The sequence below is a fragment of the Gopherus evgoodei genome, chromosome 5 (assembly GCF_007399415.2).
Source record: "Gopherus evgoodei ecotype Sinaloan lineage chromosome 5, rGopEvg1_v1.p, whole genome shotgun sequence".
NCBI lineage: Eukaryota > Metazoa > Chordata > Testudines > Testudinidae > Gopherus > Gopherus evgoodei.
In genome coordinates, this window is record NC_044326.1 from 20,570,447 (window position 1) to 20,589,269 (window position 18,823).

General features: G+C 43.5%; 1 protein-coding gene across 3 annotated transcripts in view; it reads right to left on the bottom strand.

The window, feature by feature from the left end:
* Nucleotides 1-7,339: 7,339 nt before the first annotated feature.
* Nucleotides 7,340-18,823, bottom strand: part of NOP14 (NOP14 nucleolar protein) — a 42,753-nt gene continuing 31,269 nt past the window's right edge. For all 3 annotated transcript variants that reach the window (XM_030564223.1, XM_030564222.1, XM_030564221.1), the window contains 6 exons: nt 18,413-18,566; nt 14,174-14,333; nt 11,298-11,445; nt 9,536-9,654; nt 8,065-8,220; nt 7,340-7,651 (listed from right to left, as the gene is read on the bottom strand). In XM_030564223.1, coding sequence (XP_030420083.1) covers nt 7,546-7,651; nt 8,065-8,220; nt 9,536-9,654; nt 11,298-11,445; nt 14,174-14,333; nt 18,413-18,566 — 843 coding nt within the window. In that variant the 3' untranslated portion in view covers nt 7,340-7,545. The remainder of the gene's footprint in view (nt 7,652-8,064; nt 8,221-9,535; nt 9,655-11,297; nt 11,446-14,173; nt 14,334-18,412; nt 18,567-18,823) is intronic.

The following is an 18,823-nucleotide window of genomic DNA, read 5'->3' on the forward strand; positions in this document are numbered from 1 at the left end:
GACAGGATGGAAGTTGTGATTTGTTGCTTCCTGCATGAGCACTGCTCCTATACCACGTTCAGATGCATCTGTGGTTACTAGGAATGGTTTGTCAAAATCCGGGGCCCTGAGTACAGGGTCAGACATGAGCGTTGCCTTAAGCTGGGTAAAGGCTTTTTGACACTCATTAGTCCACTTAACGGCATTTGGCTGGGTCTTTTTGGTTAGGTCGGTCAATGGGGCAGCGATTTGGCTGTAGTGTGGTACAAATCGCCTGTAGTATCCGGCCAAGCCTAAGAAGGATTGGACCTGTTTCTTTGACCTTGGGACAGGCCACTTTTGGATAGCATCCACCTTGGCCTGTAGGGGGTTTATGGTTCCTCGACCCACCTGGTGCCCCAGGTAAGTCACTCTGTTTTGGCCTATTTGACACTTTTTGGCCTTAACAGTTAGTCCTGCCTGCCTGATGCGCTCAAAGACCTTTTCCAGGTGGAGTAGGTGTTCGGGCCAGGAGTCTGAAAAAATGGCCACATCATCGAGGTAGGCAACTGCAAATTCTCCCAGTCCAGCTAGTAGACCGTCTACCAGCCTCTGGAAGGTGGCGGGTGCATTTCGAAGGCCGAAAGGAAGGACATTGAATTCATACATCCCCGTATGGGTGACGAATGCTGACCTCTCCTTGGCAGGTTCATCTAGCGGTACTTGCCAGTACCCCTTGGTTAAGTCTATGGTAGAGATGAACTGGGCACGTCCCAACTTTTCCAATAGCTCATCAGTACGTGGCATTGGATAGTTGTCCGGACGAGTTACAGCATTTAGCTTACGGTAGTCCACGCAAAAGCGTATTTCCCCATCTGGTTTGGGTACCAGAACCACTGGAGATGCCCAGGCACTGGTAGATGGGCGGATTATACCCATCTGTAGCATGTTCTGGATCTGCCGTTCTATAGCAGCTTGGGCATGAGGAGACACCCGGTAGGGTGGGGTTCTGATTGGGTGAGCATTACCTGTATCAATGGAGTGGTATGCCCGTTCAGTCCGTCCTGGGGTGGCTGAGAACAATGGGGCGAAGCTAGTGCACAGCTCCTTGATTTGTTGCCGCTGCAGACGTTCCAGGGTGGTTGAGAGGTTCACCTCTTCCACGCCACCGTCTTTTTTTCCGTCGTAGTAGACACCGTCAGGCCACTCAGCATCATCTCCCTGGACTGTAAACTGACAAACCTGTAAGTCTCTGGAATAGAAAGGCTTGAGAGAATTAACATGGTACACTTTAGGCTTTAGTGAGGAATTGGGAAATGCTATGAGGTAGTTTACAGCTCCCAGGCGCTCTTGGACCGTGAATGGCCCTTCCCATGATGCTTCCATCTTATGGGCCTGTTGCGCCTTCAAGACCATAACCTGGTCTCCTACCTTGAAGGAACGTTCTCTGGCATGTCTGTCATACCAGGCCTTTTGCTCTTCTTGAGCATCCTTTAGGTTCTCTCTAGCAAGGGCTAAAGAGTGTCGGAGGGTGCTTTGTAGGTTGCTTACAAAGTCCAGAATGTTAGTTCCTGGAGAAGGCGTAAACCCCTCCCATTGCTGCTTCACCAACTGTAATGGCCCCTTAACCTCGTGACCATACACAAGTTGAAATGGTGAAAACCCTAAACTGGGATGTGGTACAGCCCTGTAGGCAAACAGCAACTGCTGCAACACTAGGTCCCAATTATTGGAGAATTCGTTGATGAATTTTCTTATCATGGCCCCCAAAGTTCCATTGAACCTTTCCACCAGGCCATTGGTTTGATGGTGGTACGGGGTGGCAACCAAGTGATTCACCCCATGAGTTTCCCACAGTTTTTCCATGGTCCCTGCCAGGAAATTAGACCCTGAATCTGTAAGGATGTCGGAGGGCCAACCTACCCTGGCAAAGATGTCTGTTAGGGCCAGGCACACAGTGTTAGCCCTGGTGTTGCCTAGAGCTACTGCTTCTGGCCATCGGGTAGCAAAGTCCACTAAAGTCAGTACGTACTGTTTTCCTCTGGGCGTCTTTTTTGGAAAAGGGCCCAGAATATTCACAGCTACTCGCTGAAAGGGGACCTCAATTATGGGGAGTGGCTGGAGAGGGGCCTTGACCTGATCTTGAGGCTTACCCACTCTTTGGCATACCTCACAAGACCGGACATACTTGGCAACATCCTTGCCCATCCCCTCCCAGTGGAAGGACTTCCCCAACCGGTCCTTGGTTCGGTTCACCCCAGCATGGCCACTGGGATGATCATGGGCTAAGCTTAAGAGCTTCCCCCGGTACTTAGTTGGAACCACCAACTGTTTTTGCGGCTGCCATTCCTCCCGGTGTCCACCAGAAAGAATTTCCTTGTATAAAAGTCCTTGGTCTATAACAAACCGGGATCGATTAGAAGAGCTGAGAGGCGGTGGGGTGCTCCGTGCCGCCGCCCACGCTTTCTGAAGGCTGTCATCTGCTTCCTGCTCAGCCTGGAACTGTTCCCTTGAGGCTGGGGTCACCAGTTCTTCCTCAGACTGTGGACTTGGGCTTGGTCCCTCTGGAAGCGATGTAGGTGATGGGGTTGTTTCCGTTGCTGGTGAACCGCTCTCCGCTGGTGCACCTGAGGGTATTTCAGGCTCTGGCTGAGCCTTTTGGGTATGGCTGTCGTGTGCTTCTGCCAGTTCTGGCTCGCTGGCGCCCTCTGGCGTTGAGTTTGAAGATGTGGTTGCACTTGCTGGTGCTGGTTGCTGTTCCAGTTCCGGGCCTGGGACTGGAGATGCTGTGGCTGTTTCAGTGGTAGGCATGGAATCCGGGTCCACTACCTCTGTCTGGGTCTCTGGTAACACAGACGGGGCCTCTGTGGACGGCTCAGGAACAGGAATGGGTCTGGAAGCTTGCCTGGTTTGGCTACGGGTAACCATTCCCACTCTCTTGGCCCGCCTCACCTGGTTGGCCAAGTCTTCCCCCAGTAGCATGGGGATAGGATAATTGTCATAGACTGCAAAAGTCCACATTCCTGACCAGCCTTTGTACTGGACAGGCAGTTGAGCTGTAGGCAAGTCTACAGCTTGTGACATGAAGGGGTAAATTGTAACTTTGGCCTTTGGGTTGATGAATTTGGGGTCAACGAAGGATTGGTGGATAGCTGACACTTGTGCCCCCGTGTCTCTCCACGCATTAACCTTCTTTCCGCCCACTCTCAAATTTTCCCTTCGCTCCAAGGGTATTTGAGAGGTATCTGGGCCTGGGGATCTTTGGGGTGATGGTGGTGTAATGAATTGCACTCGCATGGTGTTCTTGGGACAGTTGGCCTTGATATGTCCCAGTTCATTACACTTAAAGCATCTTCCATCTGATGGGTCACTGGGCCGAGGTGAGTTACTGGAGACTGGTGAGGTTGAAGAGTAGGGTATCTGTGGCTTTACTTGGGTGGTATGTAGGGTCTTTGGCTGTCCTCGGTTGTAGGGTTTATGGTCTGTGTGCCCCCTGGGGTAATCGTTCCCCTTGACAGTAGCTTTTTTGCTTTCTGCCAGTTCCATCCATTTGGCTCCAATCTCCCCCGCCTCAGCGATAGTTTTGGGATTTCTATCTTGTATGTACCGTGTGATGTCTTCAGGAACACCATCCAAGAACTGCTCCATTTGTATGAGGAGGTTCACTTCTTCCAAGGTTTGAATGTTGTTTCCTGTTAGCCAGGCCTCATAGTTTTTTGCAATGTAGTAGGCGTTTTTGGGAAATGACACCTCTGGTTTCCACTTTTGGGTTCTGAAGCGCCGACGGGCATGATCTGGGGTTATCCCCATCCGGTATCTGGCCTTGGTTTGAAAAAGTTTATAGTCATTCATTTGCGGCTTGGGCATTTCAGCTGCCACCTCTGCTAAAGGTCCACTGAGGTGTGGCCTTAATTCTACCATGTACTGGTCTTCGGGGATGCTGTACCCAAGACAGGCTCTTTCAAAATTTTCCAGGAAGGCCTCGGTGTCATCACCTGCCTTGTAGGTGGGAAATTTCCTGTGCTGTGGAGCAATAATGGGCGCCGGGTTGTTAGGGTTGGCTGGCACATGCAGCCCAGCTTTTGCCAACTCCAGTTCATGTTTTCTCTGCTTTTCCTTCTCTTCATTTTCTTTTTGTTGTTTTTCCATTTCTTTTTGTTGTTTTTCCATGTCTCGGCGGTGGGCCGCCTCTTCTTCTTCTTGCTTCCTTCTGTGGGCCAACTCATCTTCTGCTTGTTTCCTTCGGTAGGCCACCTCTTCTTCTTCTAGTTTTCTTTTGTGTGCTGCCTCTTGGGCTGCCTGTTTGATGCTTTCTTCCTTTTCTTTCAGCTCCATCTCTTTTTGTTTTATTTCTAGTTGTCGCCTGTGTTCAGCTTCTTTGATTTGGTCTTCGGCCTCCATTTTTGCCTTAGAAGTCATGATTCCTGCTTTCTTGTGTTGGGGTGCCCTCCGGTGTTTATCTTCTGCACTGCAGGCTCTGTTGCCTCCTGAAGTCTGCCTAGCAACAGTGCTTTTTTCCTTTTCTCTCTCTAGCTAATGTTCAATTAAGGGAAACCAGAAAAACCACTTTATTTGCATGCATATAAGTGCTGGTACTTGCCACCTAATGGGAGGGCTATTGCATGACAAAAGACCCTCAACAGTCTTCTCGCTTAACATGCAAACCACAACTGCTAGAGAGAGCAGAAAAAAAAAATTCTCTCTGGTTCCCTTTTAAAACCAAACTGTTTCTCTCTGCTAAAAAGCCCTTAGCAGAGAAAAGAAAAATATAATATTCCTACTGGCTTCTGGATTCTGTCTAGATCCCACCGCTGCTACACCATGACATAACCTTATTCCCAGATTTTGGACCTTAGCGTCCAAAATATGGGGGTTAGCATGAAAACCTCCAAGCTTAGTTACCAGCTTGGACCTGGTACTGCTGCCACCACCCAAAAAATTAGAGTGTTTTGGGGCACTCTGGTCCCACTGAAAAACCTTCCCTGGGGACCCCAAGACCCAAATCCCTTGAGTCTCACAACAAAGGGAAATAATCCTGTTTCCCTTCCCCCCTCCAGGTGCTCCTGGAGAGATACACAGACACAAGCTCTGTGAAACTACACAGAGTGATTCCCCCTCTCCGTTCCCCAGTCCTGGGAACAAAAAGGACTTTCCTATTCCCCAGAGGGAATGCAAAATCAGGCTAGCCAATTCAACACACACAGACCTCCCCCGATTTCTTCCTCCCACCAATTCCCTGGTGAGTACAGACTCAATTTCCCTGAAGTAAAGAAAAACTCCAACAGGTCTTAAAAGAAAGCTTTATATAAAAAAGAAAGAAAAAATACAAATGTTCTCTCTGTATTAAGATGATACAACACAGGGTCAATTGCTTAAAAGAATATTGAATAAACAGCCTTATTCAAAAAGAATACAAATCAAAGCACTCCAGCACTTATATTCATGCAAATACCAAAGAAAAGAAACCATAGAACTTACTATCTGATCTCTTTGTCCTTACACTTAGAAACAGAAGACTAGAAAATAGAACTACTTCTCCAAAGCTCAGAGGAAACAGGCAGACAGACAAAAGACTCAGACACACACTTCCCTCCACCCAAAGTTGAAAAAATCCGGTTTCCTGACTGGTTTTCTGGTCAGGTGTTTCAGGTGAAAGAGACATTAACCCTTAGCTATCTGTTTATGACAGAGCCATATAGATGCACTATCATGGTAAACACACGTGCATATTAAAACTGCACACTCTTGTTTTGACACAGTTCAGAAAACTATGTATTCAACTTTGAAACGGGTCTTTAAATATGGCATTGTGAAGTTCTCTGTTCATATATCAAATCAAATTATCTTACTTAAAAAGTAAAAAGATGTTTATTTTAACCACTAGCGTGGCAAACTCAACTTGGCATTTAAAGGATAAGCTGTATTTTTTCTGGCTCATAGACATCACCACCATTACTAAAAATCCTGCAGGACCAATGTTGACATCACCTGTGCAACATTGTGCTTACGTACAGGTATAGCTGAGTGCAGAATCTTGGAAAAAATTAGTTTTCAGGTTTTTAAAAGGGGAGAAGAAAGAAGAATGTATGTTTATGTGTAGGGAGATCCATCCTGGATTCTAGATGCCATTGTGAAAAGCATGGTATAAATATGTAGACAGAAAAGAATTGGATTGCATAAAAGGGATCTGAGGTAAGAAACTGACCTTCCTATTGGAATTTAAGCCCTGATTCAGCAACGCATCGAGCATTTGAGTAACTTCATACACGAGTGGTCCTAGGGGAACAAATGAATGATACACACAGAAAAGAATCCAACTCACTCTCCCACTGCTCTGCTGGCTCTGTAGGGCACTTTAAGGGTTTCATGTTTGTGCAGCTGTGAAGTAAAAATGGTTTCATTTTGCAGAGGTTCTTTAGAACCCTTAGCATCTTCTTTAGAACAACTTAAAGCATTTTGATACTGGAGAGTAATTATAGATTTCTTCACTGCACATATAATTAGCCATGGATGGATTTAGGATATAAGTAGATTGTGATGAATCTTGGGATGATGATCCAATTCAAGCGACCAACTTTACACGGTGAAGTACGGGTGAAATACTTCTTGTTTCTGCACAAATGTAGCTGCTAGAGTACAAATGTTTTCCAACTGTCATTCAGGTACCTAAGTAACTAAACTTGTTATGAAATATGTAAAAATGATTTAAAGCTGTGAGCCAATCAGATAGTTATGAAGGTGCTGAGCTAGTCTGTTTAACTGACCCATGTTACATAGTGTCAGGACTGTGCGTTGAGATCAACATTAAGATTCAATACTTATGGAGCAAATGTCAATAGTTATTGAACTGATAAATGGATGTTGGGCTTTAACCATACACCGTCAACAAACTAGTTCCATTAGGCCCTAGAGTACAGGCATCCTTCTTTCCTAAAGCTAAATGCTATTTAAAACATTATTATATAGTTGTGATGCTAATTTAATGTCAGCAATTTTGCAATACAGATGCCCCCCCCCCCCCGATTTACACAAATGTTCCATTCCAGAAAGCCTTGCGTAACTCGAATTTTGCATAAGTTGGAAACATATACCTGTACGTTATGCAAAAATTTCCACAACTTGAAAATCGTATTTCTGTCTTATGGAACATTTTCCGTAAGTGTGAATTTGCGCAAGTTGGGTCTTCCATAACCTGGGGAGAATCTATATCAAAAATACACAAAAAAGTCTCTGCCTGTTACTTGATTCTTTTTAGAATACCCATACAATGCACCATAATATGGACTCTCAGAATTGGTCTGAAGTTCCTGTCAAGAACGTAATTTTCTGAACACCTATTCACCAAAATATTTCTCATTAATATGATAGTAAGTACAACAAATACAAAAAGGATGTTATCTTTATTTTTCACATGAAAAAATACAGCCAGCAAACCAATTAATCAGAATCCTTTTCCAGACTGTTCTTGAAGGAACCTGTTTTCCACAAAAGGAATGCACCAAGATAAAGTCTCCTCAAAATCCATCAGTTTATATATTTTACCTGAAAGTAAAAATATAACGTCCCATGGTTTCCTGTTGTAGAATGTCAATGTCTAATTTTAAACTTCTTCCGCTTCATTGCCTTCCATTCACCTTCCTGTGTTGCAAGGCTATTGAAAAGATTTTTCACTTTTCTTTTTCTGTCAGAATCCCTATAAAAAACAAACATATGTTTAAATCTTTATTCTGACTTCAGATAAAATAGGCAAAACAATATGTATTTTAATATTTATAAAAAGCTACATTTTTGAAACACCGCCTCTGCTACAGTTTAAATTACACATATTATAGATATGTTACTTAGAAATACACATTAGGTGACTATATAAATGAAACCGCAAAATTCCAACACATTCAAAATATATAGAGGTTGATGAGCAATAAACATCAGGTAACTCTGATTGCAAGTCTTGTAGTGGTTGCTGCCAAGTTGTCAGACAACTGTTTTGACCTCAAAATATGGTTGACCAACATGCCAGTCCTGACAGGGACCAAGAGTGAACATTGGCCAGCATACAGAGTAACTCCACTGCCATAATTGCCACTGCCAGTAACCATATATTACCTTTGCATTATTTCTGAAAGCTGCATTCTAGCCAGGAACTGGTTATCTTTCCGGATCTCCCGAACAGCTCCTTTAAATTCACGTTTGTGTTTGTGAATCAGCCTCTTTCTTTCCTGCTCCTCCTTGCTGCCTCCCTGTTTCCTCCCAAACTCGAGGCTGAAATTAGAATGCATGTATGCATAAAATATTATGTCAAGTATACTCTTTTATACTTCACAGAAACTAGCTTTTATATAGATGCTACTTTTTTATATTCTGTCTTTGCATACTCCTATGGCAACTCTCAATACCAAGGGCTTAACAGTCTCACTTATAATTACATATTTATAGGATACTATAACAAAAATATCTGACGTTATATAATTTAGATAAAGAGCAGATTTTCCAGAGCGCCAATACACAGCAACCTTCCACACGTAGCACTACACTCAGAAGTATAGAGGTGGAGAGAACCATACTAGCTGGCTAAATCCAGAATATCAGCATCTGCAGTTAGTGGAAAACCTGGACAAAAATGGAGTCTCACAATGTGTTCTAAGGTAAATATTTCTCATAATAAATTCTAGGGGGGCAAAGTGTGGCTGTGTGTTTAGGGGAATGGCGGATACCTGATCTGTTTCACCCTTTCGGCAAATAGCCAGAGGGAGTTTAGGATGAATGCAAATAGTGGGGCAGATGCAATCTCTAAACTGAAATCAACACCAGTGCCTCTGTCTAGAAATGAATCAACAGCCAGTGAAGAGTATTGGTGTAATATGCCCTTGCCAGTCTACCTGAGTCAGAGTGCAACTGCATTTGGTATTAGTAAAAGCTCCCAAATATCTTTCAAAGTTAATGCCAACTACAATCAGGATGTTGCTACAATCTAACCCAGAACACAAAAAGATACATATGATGTGTATGTAGAAAGGTCTATATCTGACAGGAAGGGGTGAAATTTCTTGGTCAGCCAAACATAAAAAATGTGTTTCTGGCCATTGTGGCAATCTGGGAATCCAGGAAAGCTGAGAAGTCTAGACAGACCCCCAAAATTAAGAATTAGTGTAAAGTAGATACCCAGATTGTATTTTATGTTGTGTTGGAGGTCAGATCAAATGCTCACAATGGTCCTCCTGGCGTTAAAGATCTATGAATCTATTATTGAGAGAGAAATGAATGAAGAGCTAGGAATAGCCTCCAGATCTCCTGATTTCCAGTCCTATACTCTAGCCATAAAACAAGACAATCCGTCCTCCATTTCTCAGGATTCCTCCTTCCCTTTCTCAGGGTTGTCCATCCTTGGCAACATGTGCACCTAATGTAGGAGACACAACTCCATTCCCCTTGTTTTTCCTACTTTCCAGAAGCCTATTCTGCTTGGAAACTTAGAAAAGAATGACAAATAGCCTTCAGTTGAAGCCTATCTCCATGCTCCTCAATGCCTAACCTGCAGTTTTGCTTTCTTCACTTCTATAAGGATTACCGAACTTACACTTTCACAATTTTGGGCATGTACAATTTCAATGGCACAGGCTTCTTTTTCTCACACACCAATGGGGTATAGTGTTTTCCTTTGTCCTCCAGCTCTTTCAGAGCGTTTTGATGCAACTCCTGAAAATGCAAAATGAGGTTAGAATTTTAAAAGCTAATCAAAGATATCACATTTTACAAACCAGTTATCGGCTGTCTCAGGAATAATGTTTTCCTGGCTAAGGCATCAACAAACTTCTCTCTTAGTAAGATCACAATTAACCTTTAGGATATTTGCTAGTCCTAAAGAGTTTTAAACCTTTAGGTCTGGCTGGTTTCAAAAGGCTTTCCATGGTCTACAGGGGGTGCTGTGATGCACAGCAGGAAGGGTCTGTGGCCAAAGAGAAAAGAGGCCTGGTTGGCATGACTGACAACAGACTAAACCTAGTTTAACTCAGCTCCTGTCTCTCAGCTTAAAACTCTAAGGCCGAATATTCATTGCTCTAAGGGTTAAATGTTGTGACTCTAACATAGCTTATCCATGCCATCAACTTTACATCTTATTCTCTAACATATTTCATGCCCCCTCTTCTGCTAGAGAGGATGCATGCTACTGCTAAGTAAGAGGGTCCATCCTCACTGAATGTAGAAGAGAGTCAGGCTACACTCAGATCATCTTATCCTTCCATCTCTGGAAAAGGATTAACTAACTGGTGAAGCTGACAATACATTTTTATACTTGTTTTATTAAGGCACTCATGTCCATGGTATCTATTACCTTATTTGATACATTTGTTTGACTGTACCAGTGACTTACAGATTCATGCAAGATCCTCAGGAACAGCACTGTCAGAATGCTAGTTCTATAAAAGGAGCTACTTAGAGTTACCACAATGGAGATGCCTTAAATGTTACCCTGTCCACTGAAGTTCCCTCTAAGCTGCGTGACTGTGCAGCAGGCTATCAAAGGCTGTGTAGGTGAGGAGAGGCATCTCTCCCTCGGCCTCAGACCTGGAGCTGCCACGGCCAGGGAGAGGCACCTCTCTCCCAGCCCCAGGCTGCTGCGGCGAGAGGGGGCTGGAGGGGGGAAGTCTTCTCCTCCTGCTGCAGCCCGCACCAGAGACCCCTCATCCCCAGCCCCACACCAGAGCCTGAGCCCTCACCCCCCAGCCCTCTGACTCTGGCCCTGAGCCCCCTCCCACACCCCAACCCACCCCATATCCCTGGCCCCACCGTTGAGCCCACCTCTGAGCCCCTTTCCACACTCCAAACCCCTCAGCCCCACCCCTGCCACACGTCACCTCCATATTGGTGCACATAACAAAATTCATTCTACACATGGATGTAAAAAATTAGAGGGAACATTGCAAAAAAGCGGGTTTGGCTGCACCATGCAAAACATTATGTGTTTTCCAACTTTTCGACAGAAACACTGATTTAGTCTCAAATTGTCTAAGGGCTTGTCTATAGACCAACTTAGCGCACAGCAAGCTGGGGTGTGACTTTACAGTATAACAGTTGTAGATCAATGTGCCTTACAGAATTTTTAGTGTGCAGCAGCAGGGACCACATGGGCACTTAGAGTGTGGCAGGCTAGCGCATCACAGATTCATACCCCAGGTATCTGCACACCAAATCCTAAAAAGATAATATGCTTGGCCTTCGAAAAAATATTTCACTTTGTTTTTATTTTGAATTAGCTTTACATTTTTTGTTAGCACATATTGTGACCCCAGAATTTATTAACTTCTACATGAGCAATTAGTTTTTTGGGGAACATTTACCTGCAGTTGTTCAGGGTATTCACTCACTGGTATATGTTCTGTAAGAAGTACTCTGATGGGTTGCATTATTTCATGGAAGGATGACAAAGATTCATACAAAGCTGCACATTTCTTAATGAGATCCAAACATACGGCTAGACATGATAACCTGTTAGAGAGATGTACACAGTCATGTTAGAATGTTATCTGCAATAATTTTACTGCATAATTAGAATATGCAGATGAAAGTTTCAAGAGCTTCAAACTAAACAAATTATAGGCAGGGCTGATAGTGCCACCTATTTTAACGAGAAGTGTCAGGCAACCTTAATAAGATCTCGTTTTCTGCTGTTTATAACTTTGCCAGACTAAGTGTTTGGGCTGAAATTTTCTCTTCTCATTTCTGCATGCCTCAAGCTGATTTTTTGTTTTGCTTTGGTTGTTTTTTTTTTCTTTATATGTTTTTTGTTTTTGTTTTTTTGGAACATTTTGGCCAAATATGTTCAGTCATTTTCATGAATAAGACTAGAAAAAAATAACTTGTTTTGCCCATGGTAAAATATTCTTGCAACCTTTTCTTCGAAAAGCTCTAGTGTCCTCATGTTTTGGAGGAAGCACTTCAAATTTGGCATGGGTTGCGTTTTGTGTCAGGGTTGTCCCTTTTGCCATCTTTGCGAAAATTCACCCAAAACTGGCCAAGTTAAAAACCTCTGAAAAATTTCAGTTTGCACATGCTCAGTAAAGACTTCAAATTTTAGTAGCTAAATTTCTGAAGATTCCATCTTGACTGAGCAAGGCTCAAGCTTCCCAGAACTCCTAGTGCTGACTATACTATGCATGTACCATCCTCACAAAGAGCAACTGAGCAGGCTCCATCCCCTCACATCTTCTAATGATGACAGGACTCCACATGTGCCATCCCCACAGAGTGAATGAGCATGCTCCAGCTTGGGACTATACGCAGCAAAGCCTAGCTTTGCCTACAGTGACTGCAAGGGCTGGAAGTGAGAGCAGGGAGTGTGTTTCTCCTAAACTCTCAATGTTCCCTGGCACTCAGGCAGCATGGAAGAGAAAGCTGTTCAATTCAAAGGCAGAGGGATCAACAGCAGGACTGAGGGAAAGGAAAGGACTAGATAGGAGACAAGAGGTCTGGTGAGACAAGGACTGGAGAGATGGAGGAGGCTGGAACTGGTTGGGCAAGAAGACTGGGATTGGAAGTCAGAGAAGAAAATGGCAGAGGGGGGGAGGGAGATGAGAGACAGCTGGCTGGGGTGAGGAGGAGACAGGGTGTGTGCGCTTGGAACTAGGAACCAGAGCATATGTATAGGCAATTGGGTAAGGGCAGGGGAGGAAGGGAGACAGATCCAATCAGGAGCCAGGGTGCAGGGGAAGCACTAAGACTTGCTGTGCAAAGTGACTGGGGAGACATGGGCAAGGGGATGGTTTGATGGGATACTAGATGGGGAGGGCTCTGAATTACTATAGAGAATTATTTCCCAGTTATCTGCCTAGTAGGTCTTGCTGACATGCTCAGGGTCTAACTGATTGCCACATTTGGGGTTGGGAAGGAATTTCACTCCAGGTCAGATTGGCAGAGACCTTGTGGGTTTTTCGTCTTCCTCTGCAGCACTGGGCAGAGATTACTTGCAGGTTTAAACTAGCGTAAATGGTGGATTCTCTGTAATGAAGTCTTTAAATCACTATTTGAGAACTTCAGTAACTCAGCCAGAGGTTAGGGCTCTATTACAGAAGTGGGTGGGTGAGGTTCTGTGACCTGCAATGTGCATGTCAGACTAGATCAGTGGTTTTCAAACTGTGGGTTGCAACACAGTACTGGGTCATGGAGTGTAAGGCACTGGGTCATGGCAGCTCTGGTCAGCACCGCCAACTGGGCCGTTAAAAGTCCCGTCAGCAGTGTTGCCTGGCTAAGGTAGGTTAGTTCCTACTTGTTCTGACACTGTGCCGCATGGGGGAGGGGGGTCATGGGGCTCTGGGCACTGTCCCCACCCTGAGAACAGATCTGCAGCTATACTGAGCCCTCACAGCTGCAACTGAAGTCAGTAGGAGCTACACTTTGAACATATAAAGTGCTATAATATACTTCAAAAAGTCAGGTTCCAGAATCTCCAATTGGTACTGAAAATTAGTGGAAACTTTTGACCTTAATCTCCGTGCCTTAGTTCCCTTCCTGTAAAATGGGGATAATATCACTCCCTCACTTCACAACGATTTTGTGAAGATCCATTCATTGATGTTTGTGAAGCACTCAGATATTATAATGATGAGTGCCACGGAAAAGCCCAGGAAGAAATGAATAATTCTGTCTTCAGAGTAGGATTTGAATAGTGTGCAGTAAATAAGGCCTATGACCACACAAGGAACAATGAGGATAAACTATTCAGTAGCTGCTTATTAAATAAACATAATCCATTCTGTGCACTAAATGAGGCTCAGGCTCTGTGCAAAAACAGAATGTGATCATGTAACTGAACACTGAATCACTATTCACAACTTCTGAGCGCTTGATTTTGCGATCTTAATAATGTTCTTTTGATGTGGTTATTTTTGCATGTAATCAAGATTTATTTGCTGCTTAAGGGTCTGACCCTTCAAAATGCTTAGCAACTCCTGTGGGGTGCTGAGCGTCCTCAAATCCCAAGAAGGCCAAAAAGAGTTGGGGGTGCTTAGCACCCACAGAAAGTGTTCTGCACTTTGCTCCATCAGACCCTAAGAATGGTATATTTTGTTAATATGTTACAAGAACCATATGATGAAAATAATTTATTACAGTTGTCCACACTCAGCTTTTGTCCTAGAAGGTAACATGCTTGACAGAACACTGTCACTGAAGTTATACAAGAAAACTTGGAGTTTCCCCTTACATATTCTTCACATACCTGAAATGATTCATTTCTGTTTTGCTGCTTTCCTTTAATCTAGTAACAATACTAAGTGGCAGATTTTGCTTTTTCCAGGTCTCCATATCCTTCTTATCACAGACCAAGAGTAATTCTGAATTTTTTCCTGCTGGTCTGAAAGGATGCACTAGAATATAGCCTAAAAAAACAGTTACAACGGTTATATACAGATTAGTTCTCAAAATTAAAAAACTTAGTCTTAAAACAGGAAAAAGATGATTTAAAGAGAATTTATAGTTTATAAAGATCCTTTATTAAAATTAGGCTATTTCAAATATACACAATGCTAATCTCTTTACAGAAACATTAGGCCAGTAGTAAAGTCAGCGGGGGTAGGGGAGAAAGACGTTGGCACTTGTAGAGACTAGAGTAAGAGATCAGCTGGAAGAGGGAACTTGCAAAGTAGTAGGGATAGTGGTGTCAGGAAAAGTTTCACAGCTAGGGGAGAATCAGGAAGGTTAGTTTGATGTGGTTATCTAAAAACTGGGATGGCATGGTATTTACCAGATGTGGTTTTTACCAGGTTAAATCACAGTTTTTGCCACCCAGTGAAAAAACTAATTAGTCCTGGTTTAAGGAATTTTCTATGCTAAAATCTATTTAATTAATGCATACCACACTACACTTAGTTTTAGTTACACAATCAAATTAAGCACAGATTCATAGATTTTATTTGTACAACCCTAAATTAAAGTAAAACTGCAGTGGGTATAATAAGAATATATGTAATTATAATATTGCACATCGGAGTGTCTATGCATTTTGATTTGGTATTTTCTCAAGGAAATTATATCTGTCATGACTCATATTTCAGTTTTCAATATTATATGAACAAAAGTCAAAGATATTTCATTATATGAAAATGACAATAATGCAGAGTTGTGGGTTTGAAGCATTAAGCAATCAGAAGCCTGCAGAGTTGCAGACTACCAGTCCAGGGCCATTTGGTCATGCAGCATTCTGTAGTAGAAATTCAACTTTGACACAGTGGTTAGATCAAAACTGTTCCTCAGTTCTGAATGAATGTATCCAAAGTTTGAAAAAAATTGTTCTATGCTTGCTGAACTTGCTGGATAATGATGCAATAATTTCCCCCAGTTTCCTGGTTTAAATTGGCTTTAAGCCAGTATTTACCAGCACCCTGTCCTAAACTAGTTCTCCCTGGGAAATTGCCAATCCTGATAAAGAAAAATAAATTTGTGCAATGAACATGTTTTTAAGTCCTGCAGGCTTAGAAAGGAACTAATTTCAAAACATTTTAGCAACAAAAATAAAAATATTTTTATTAAGTTATTTATATATTATATTGACATTGATGCAAGTGGCTCTTCATATGTATGCAAAAGAGTCTCTGCTCTGAAAGTACAAAAATGACTCAGGAGGTAAAGATAGATGAGATTTTGGTTTTAAGGCCCTAATCCTGCAAAAGCTCATGCTTAACTTTACTACTGTATGTAGTACCAGTAAGTCAATGGGCTTGTCTACATCAGAAAGTTGCAGCGCTGGTGAGGGAGTTACAGCGCTGCAACTTTGAAGGTGTACACATCTGCAGGGCACCACCAGCGCTGCAACTCCCTGTTTGCAGCGCTGGCCGTACTCCCGTTTTGTCTCGGGTGTAGAGGATCCAGCGCTGGTGATCCAGCGCTGGTAATCCAATGTAGACAGTTACCAGCGCTTTTCTTGACCTCCGTGGAAGGAGGAAGCCTCTGGTAATCAAGCTGGTTTCCTTTCCCGGTTTGCTCTCTCGGTCCCGGAGCCACCCAGCAAACCGCAGGGAAGGAGACCTGCTTGCTCGGGGTTCCGGGACCGAGAGAGCAAACCGGGAAAGGAAACCAGCTTCGCCGCGGTTTGCTCTCGCGTTCCCGGAGCCACCCAGCAAACCGCAGGGAAGGAGACCTGCTTGCTCGGGGTTCCGGGACCGAGAGAGCAAACCGGGAACGCCGCGGTTTGCTCTCTCGGTCCCGGAGCCAGCCAGCAAACCGCAGGGAAGGAGACCTGCTTGCTCGGGGTTCCGGGACCGAGAGAGCAAACCGGGAAAGGAAACCAGCTTCGCCGCGGTTTGCTCTCTCGGTCCCGGAACCCCGAGCAAGCAGGTCTCCTTCCCTGCGGTTTGCTGGCTGGCTCCGGGACCGAGAGAGCAAACCGCGGCGTTCCCGGTTTGCTCTCTCGGTCCCGGAACCCCGAGCAAGCAGGTCTCCTTCCCTGCGGTTTGCTGGCTGGCTCCGGGACCGAGAGAGCAAACCGCGGCGTTCCCGGTTTGCTCTCTCGGTCCCGGAACCCCGAGCAAGCAGGTCTCCTTCCCTGCGGTTTGCTGGCTGGCTCCGGGACCGAGAGAGCAAACCGCGGGGAAGCTGGTTTCCTTTCCCGGTTTGCTCTCTCGCCCCGGAACCCCCCTTGAAGCCGCCCAACAGCGCTGCAGTGTGGCCACATCTAACACCACTTGCAGCGCTGGTTGCTGTAAGTGTGGCCACTCTGCAGCGCTGGCCCTATACAGCTGTACTAATACAGCTGTAACAACCAGCGCTGCAAAATTTTAGATGTAGACATGGCCAATGAGACTACTCCTGGTAGTGAAGTAAAGCCTGTGCACAACTGTTCACAGGATCAGGGCCTGAATGTTCAAATTATACTTATCTGCTCTACTTCTAAGAGAATGGCAGACAGTATTTATTCTACTTGCATCTTTGATCAATGTTACCAAAGGCTACTTGCTTAAAAATGACACTTCTCTCCCAAAGGAAGAACAATGGACTTTTTTAAATGAGGAACAATTTTTTCTAAAGCCTGAAGTAAATCTGAATCTGCATTTGAGACATGCTCGCTCAGTCTTTTCTTAGGATCTGTTCCATATCACTTACTCACAGGAAAGGCAGATGGATCAGGCCCTCAATATTAAAATAATGGAGTTATATTAAATTATGTTACAAGCTGTTAAGAAATGTCAAGGAATTTATGGGTATGACACCATTTCAATACGTATCACAAAATTTGGTGTGAACTCATTTTTAAATATCCTGTGTCAGACAACCAAGCTGCCAGGAAATCATACGAAGCAAGTATTTGGCAGGTATGTGCCAAAGCCATATTGAACTGCACATCAAATATCTTAGTAGTTCTAATGTGAATTTCTAAAATATGATTGGATTTTTTTATATATGCTTCAAACACCAAAGATTTAAAATATCTCACGCAGAAATGTTGATATTCTACGTGGAAGTAATTAATATCTATATAGATGAGTGTTGCTGTACCACTAACAAGACATTTTATTTTTATTTAATTTTCCCTCACCACACACATAATTAGAAACCAGCAGTACTTATAGGGAAGTTTCACATTGGTAATAATTTACAGACCTATAGACGATAAATCATATCAAAGTTTCAACAATGGAGAAAGTATTGCAAGCAAGCATTTGATTTCCATGATTTGCCAACAACTCTCCTCTTCCCTTTACAGGTGAGTTACTGTCACTAAATTCCCTGACAAAGAAAGAAAAACGTCATTTTTGCACCTAGAAATGGGGCACTGAGGAAGAGTGCCCATAGAAAGAGTCTGGCATGGAAATTATGAGCAAGTAGAAAAGGCCAGATTAAAGAGAGAGTCTTAGTCTACATGGTATTCATTAGATGATGTTGTCGAAAAGAGCTAAATATGAGGATTGCTCTATGTTACAGGACAGATTGTCCCCTCTGTTAATATGAGTGCAAGGGTTGGCAAATCCAGACAGGTCTGCAAGGAGGAAGAGTATCAGCTTTGTGGCATACACCTCCCTTGTATCCTGATTGCATGGAAGCCCCACTGCAGTTCTTCTGGCATTCTGGTTATCAGCTGAGGAGTGGGTAGCATCAGCTGCAGTCTGCAGCATCAATTGCTACCCCCACAATGCCACAGAAATTAACTTTATCAGCATTAACTCACACTGGTTTCCTCACTATACCGTGGTGCCCAAAAGGGAAGGAGCTGTTTTTCTATGGGGGCTGGGAAGCAGTGTGGAAGAAGGAGGCTTTAATGCAGATGGCGCTTGTGTCTGGTGGATCTCTGGGTAACTGCAGCATTTGAGAGCTTAGTTTCCTGGTCAGCTCAAGAGATCTATCTAGGAGATGACTTGGTCTTTCATTTGGAACATAAAGCTCTCGAGGTGGAATTTTTAATTGCAAGGCAGCTTGAGGTATAAAAACAATGCACATTCATATTTATCACTCCAAGCAAACTTACCCTGTGGTCGTTTTTGAGGTATAGATAAGTGAAGTATTCCAACGAGGAAATTGATAAGTTCTGGTATGAATCGTTGAGATAGTGATACATATTCCAGGAACAAACAGCACACAAACAGTCCTTTAACAACATCTTGTAGTGTCATGACTTGGCACTAACAAAAAATAAAAAAACCTTGCATTAACATATTAGTATGAAATTTAAGGCTTTAAATGAGCAAAAATAACCACCTCTGATAAAGAGATTTTAATAAGTTTCACAAAAATGCATGATCTAAACAACTGGTCATTTTTAGCAGCTTTAAAAAAATTAGCTAATACATTTTTTGCTGGGGTCATTTTTCATACATGTTGCTGCTCCCTAGTAAAATTTGACACCTTACACCTCATTGAAGGGAGGATGTGCAGCATT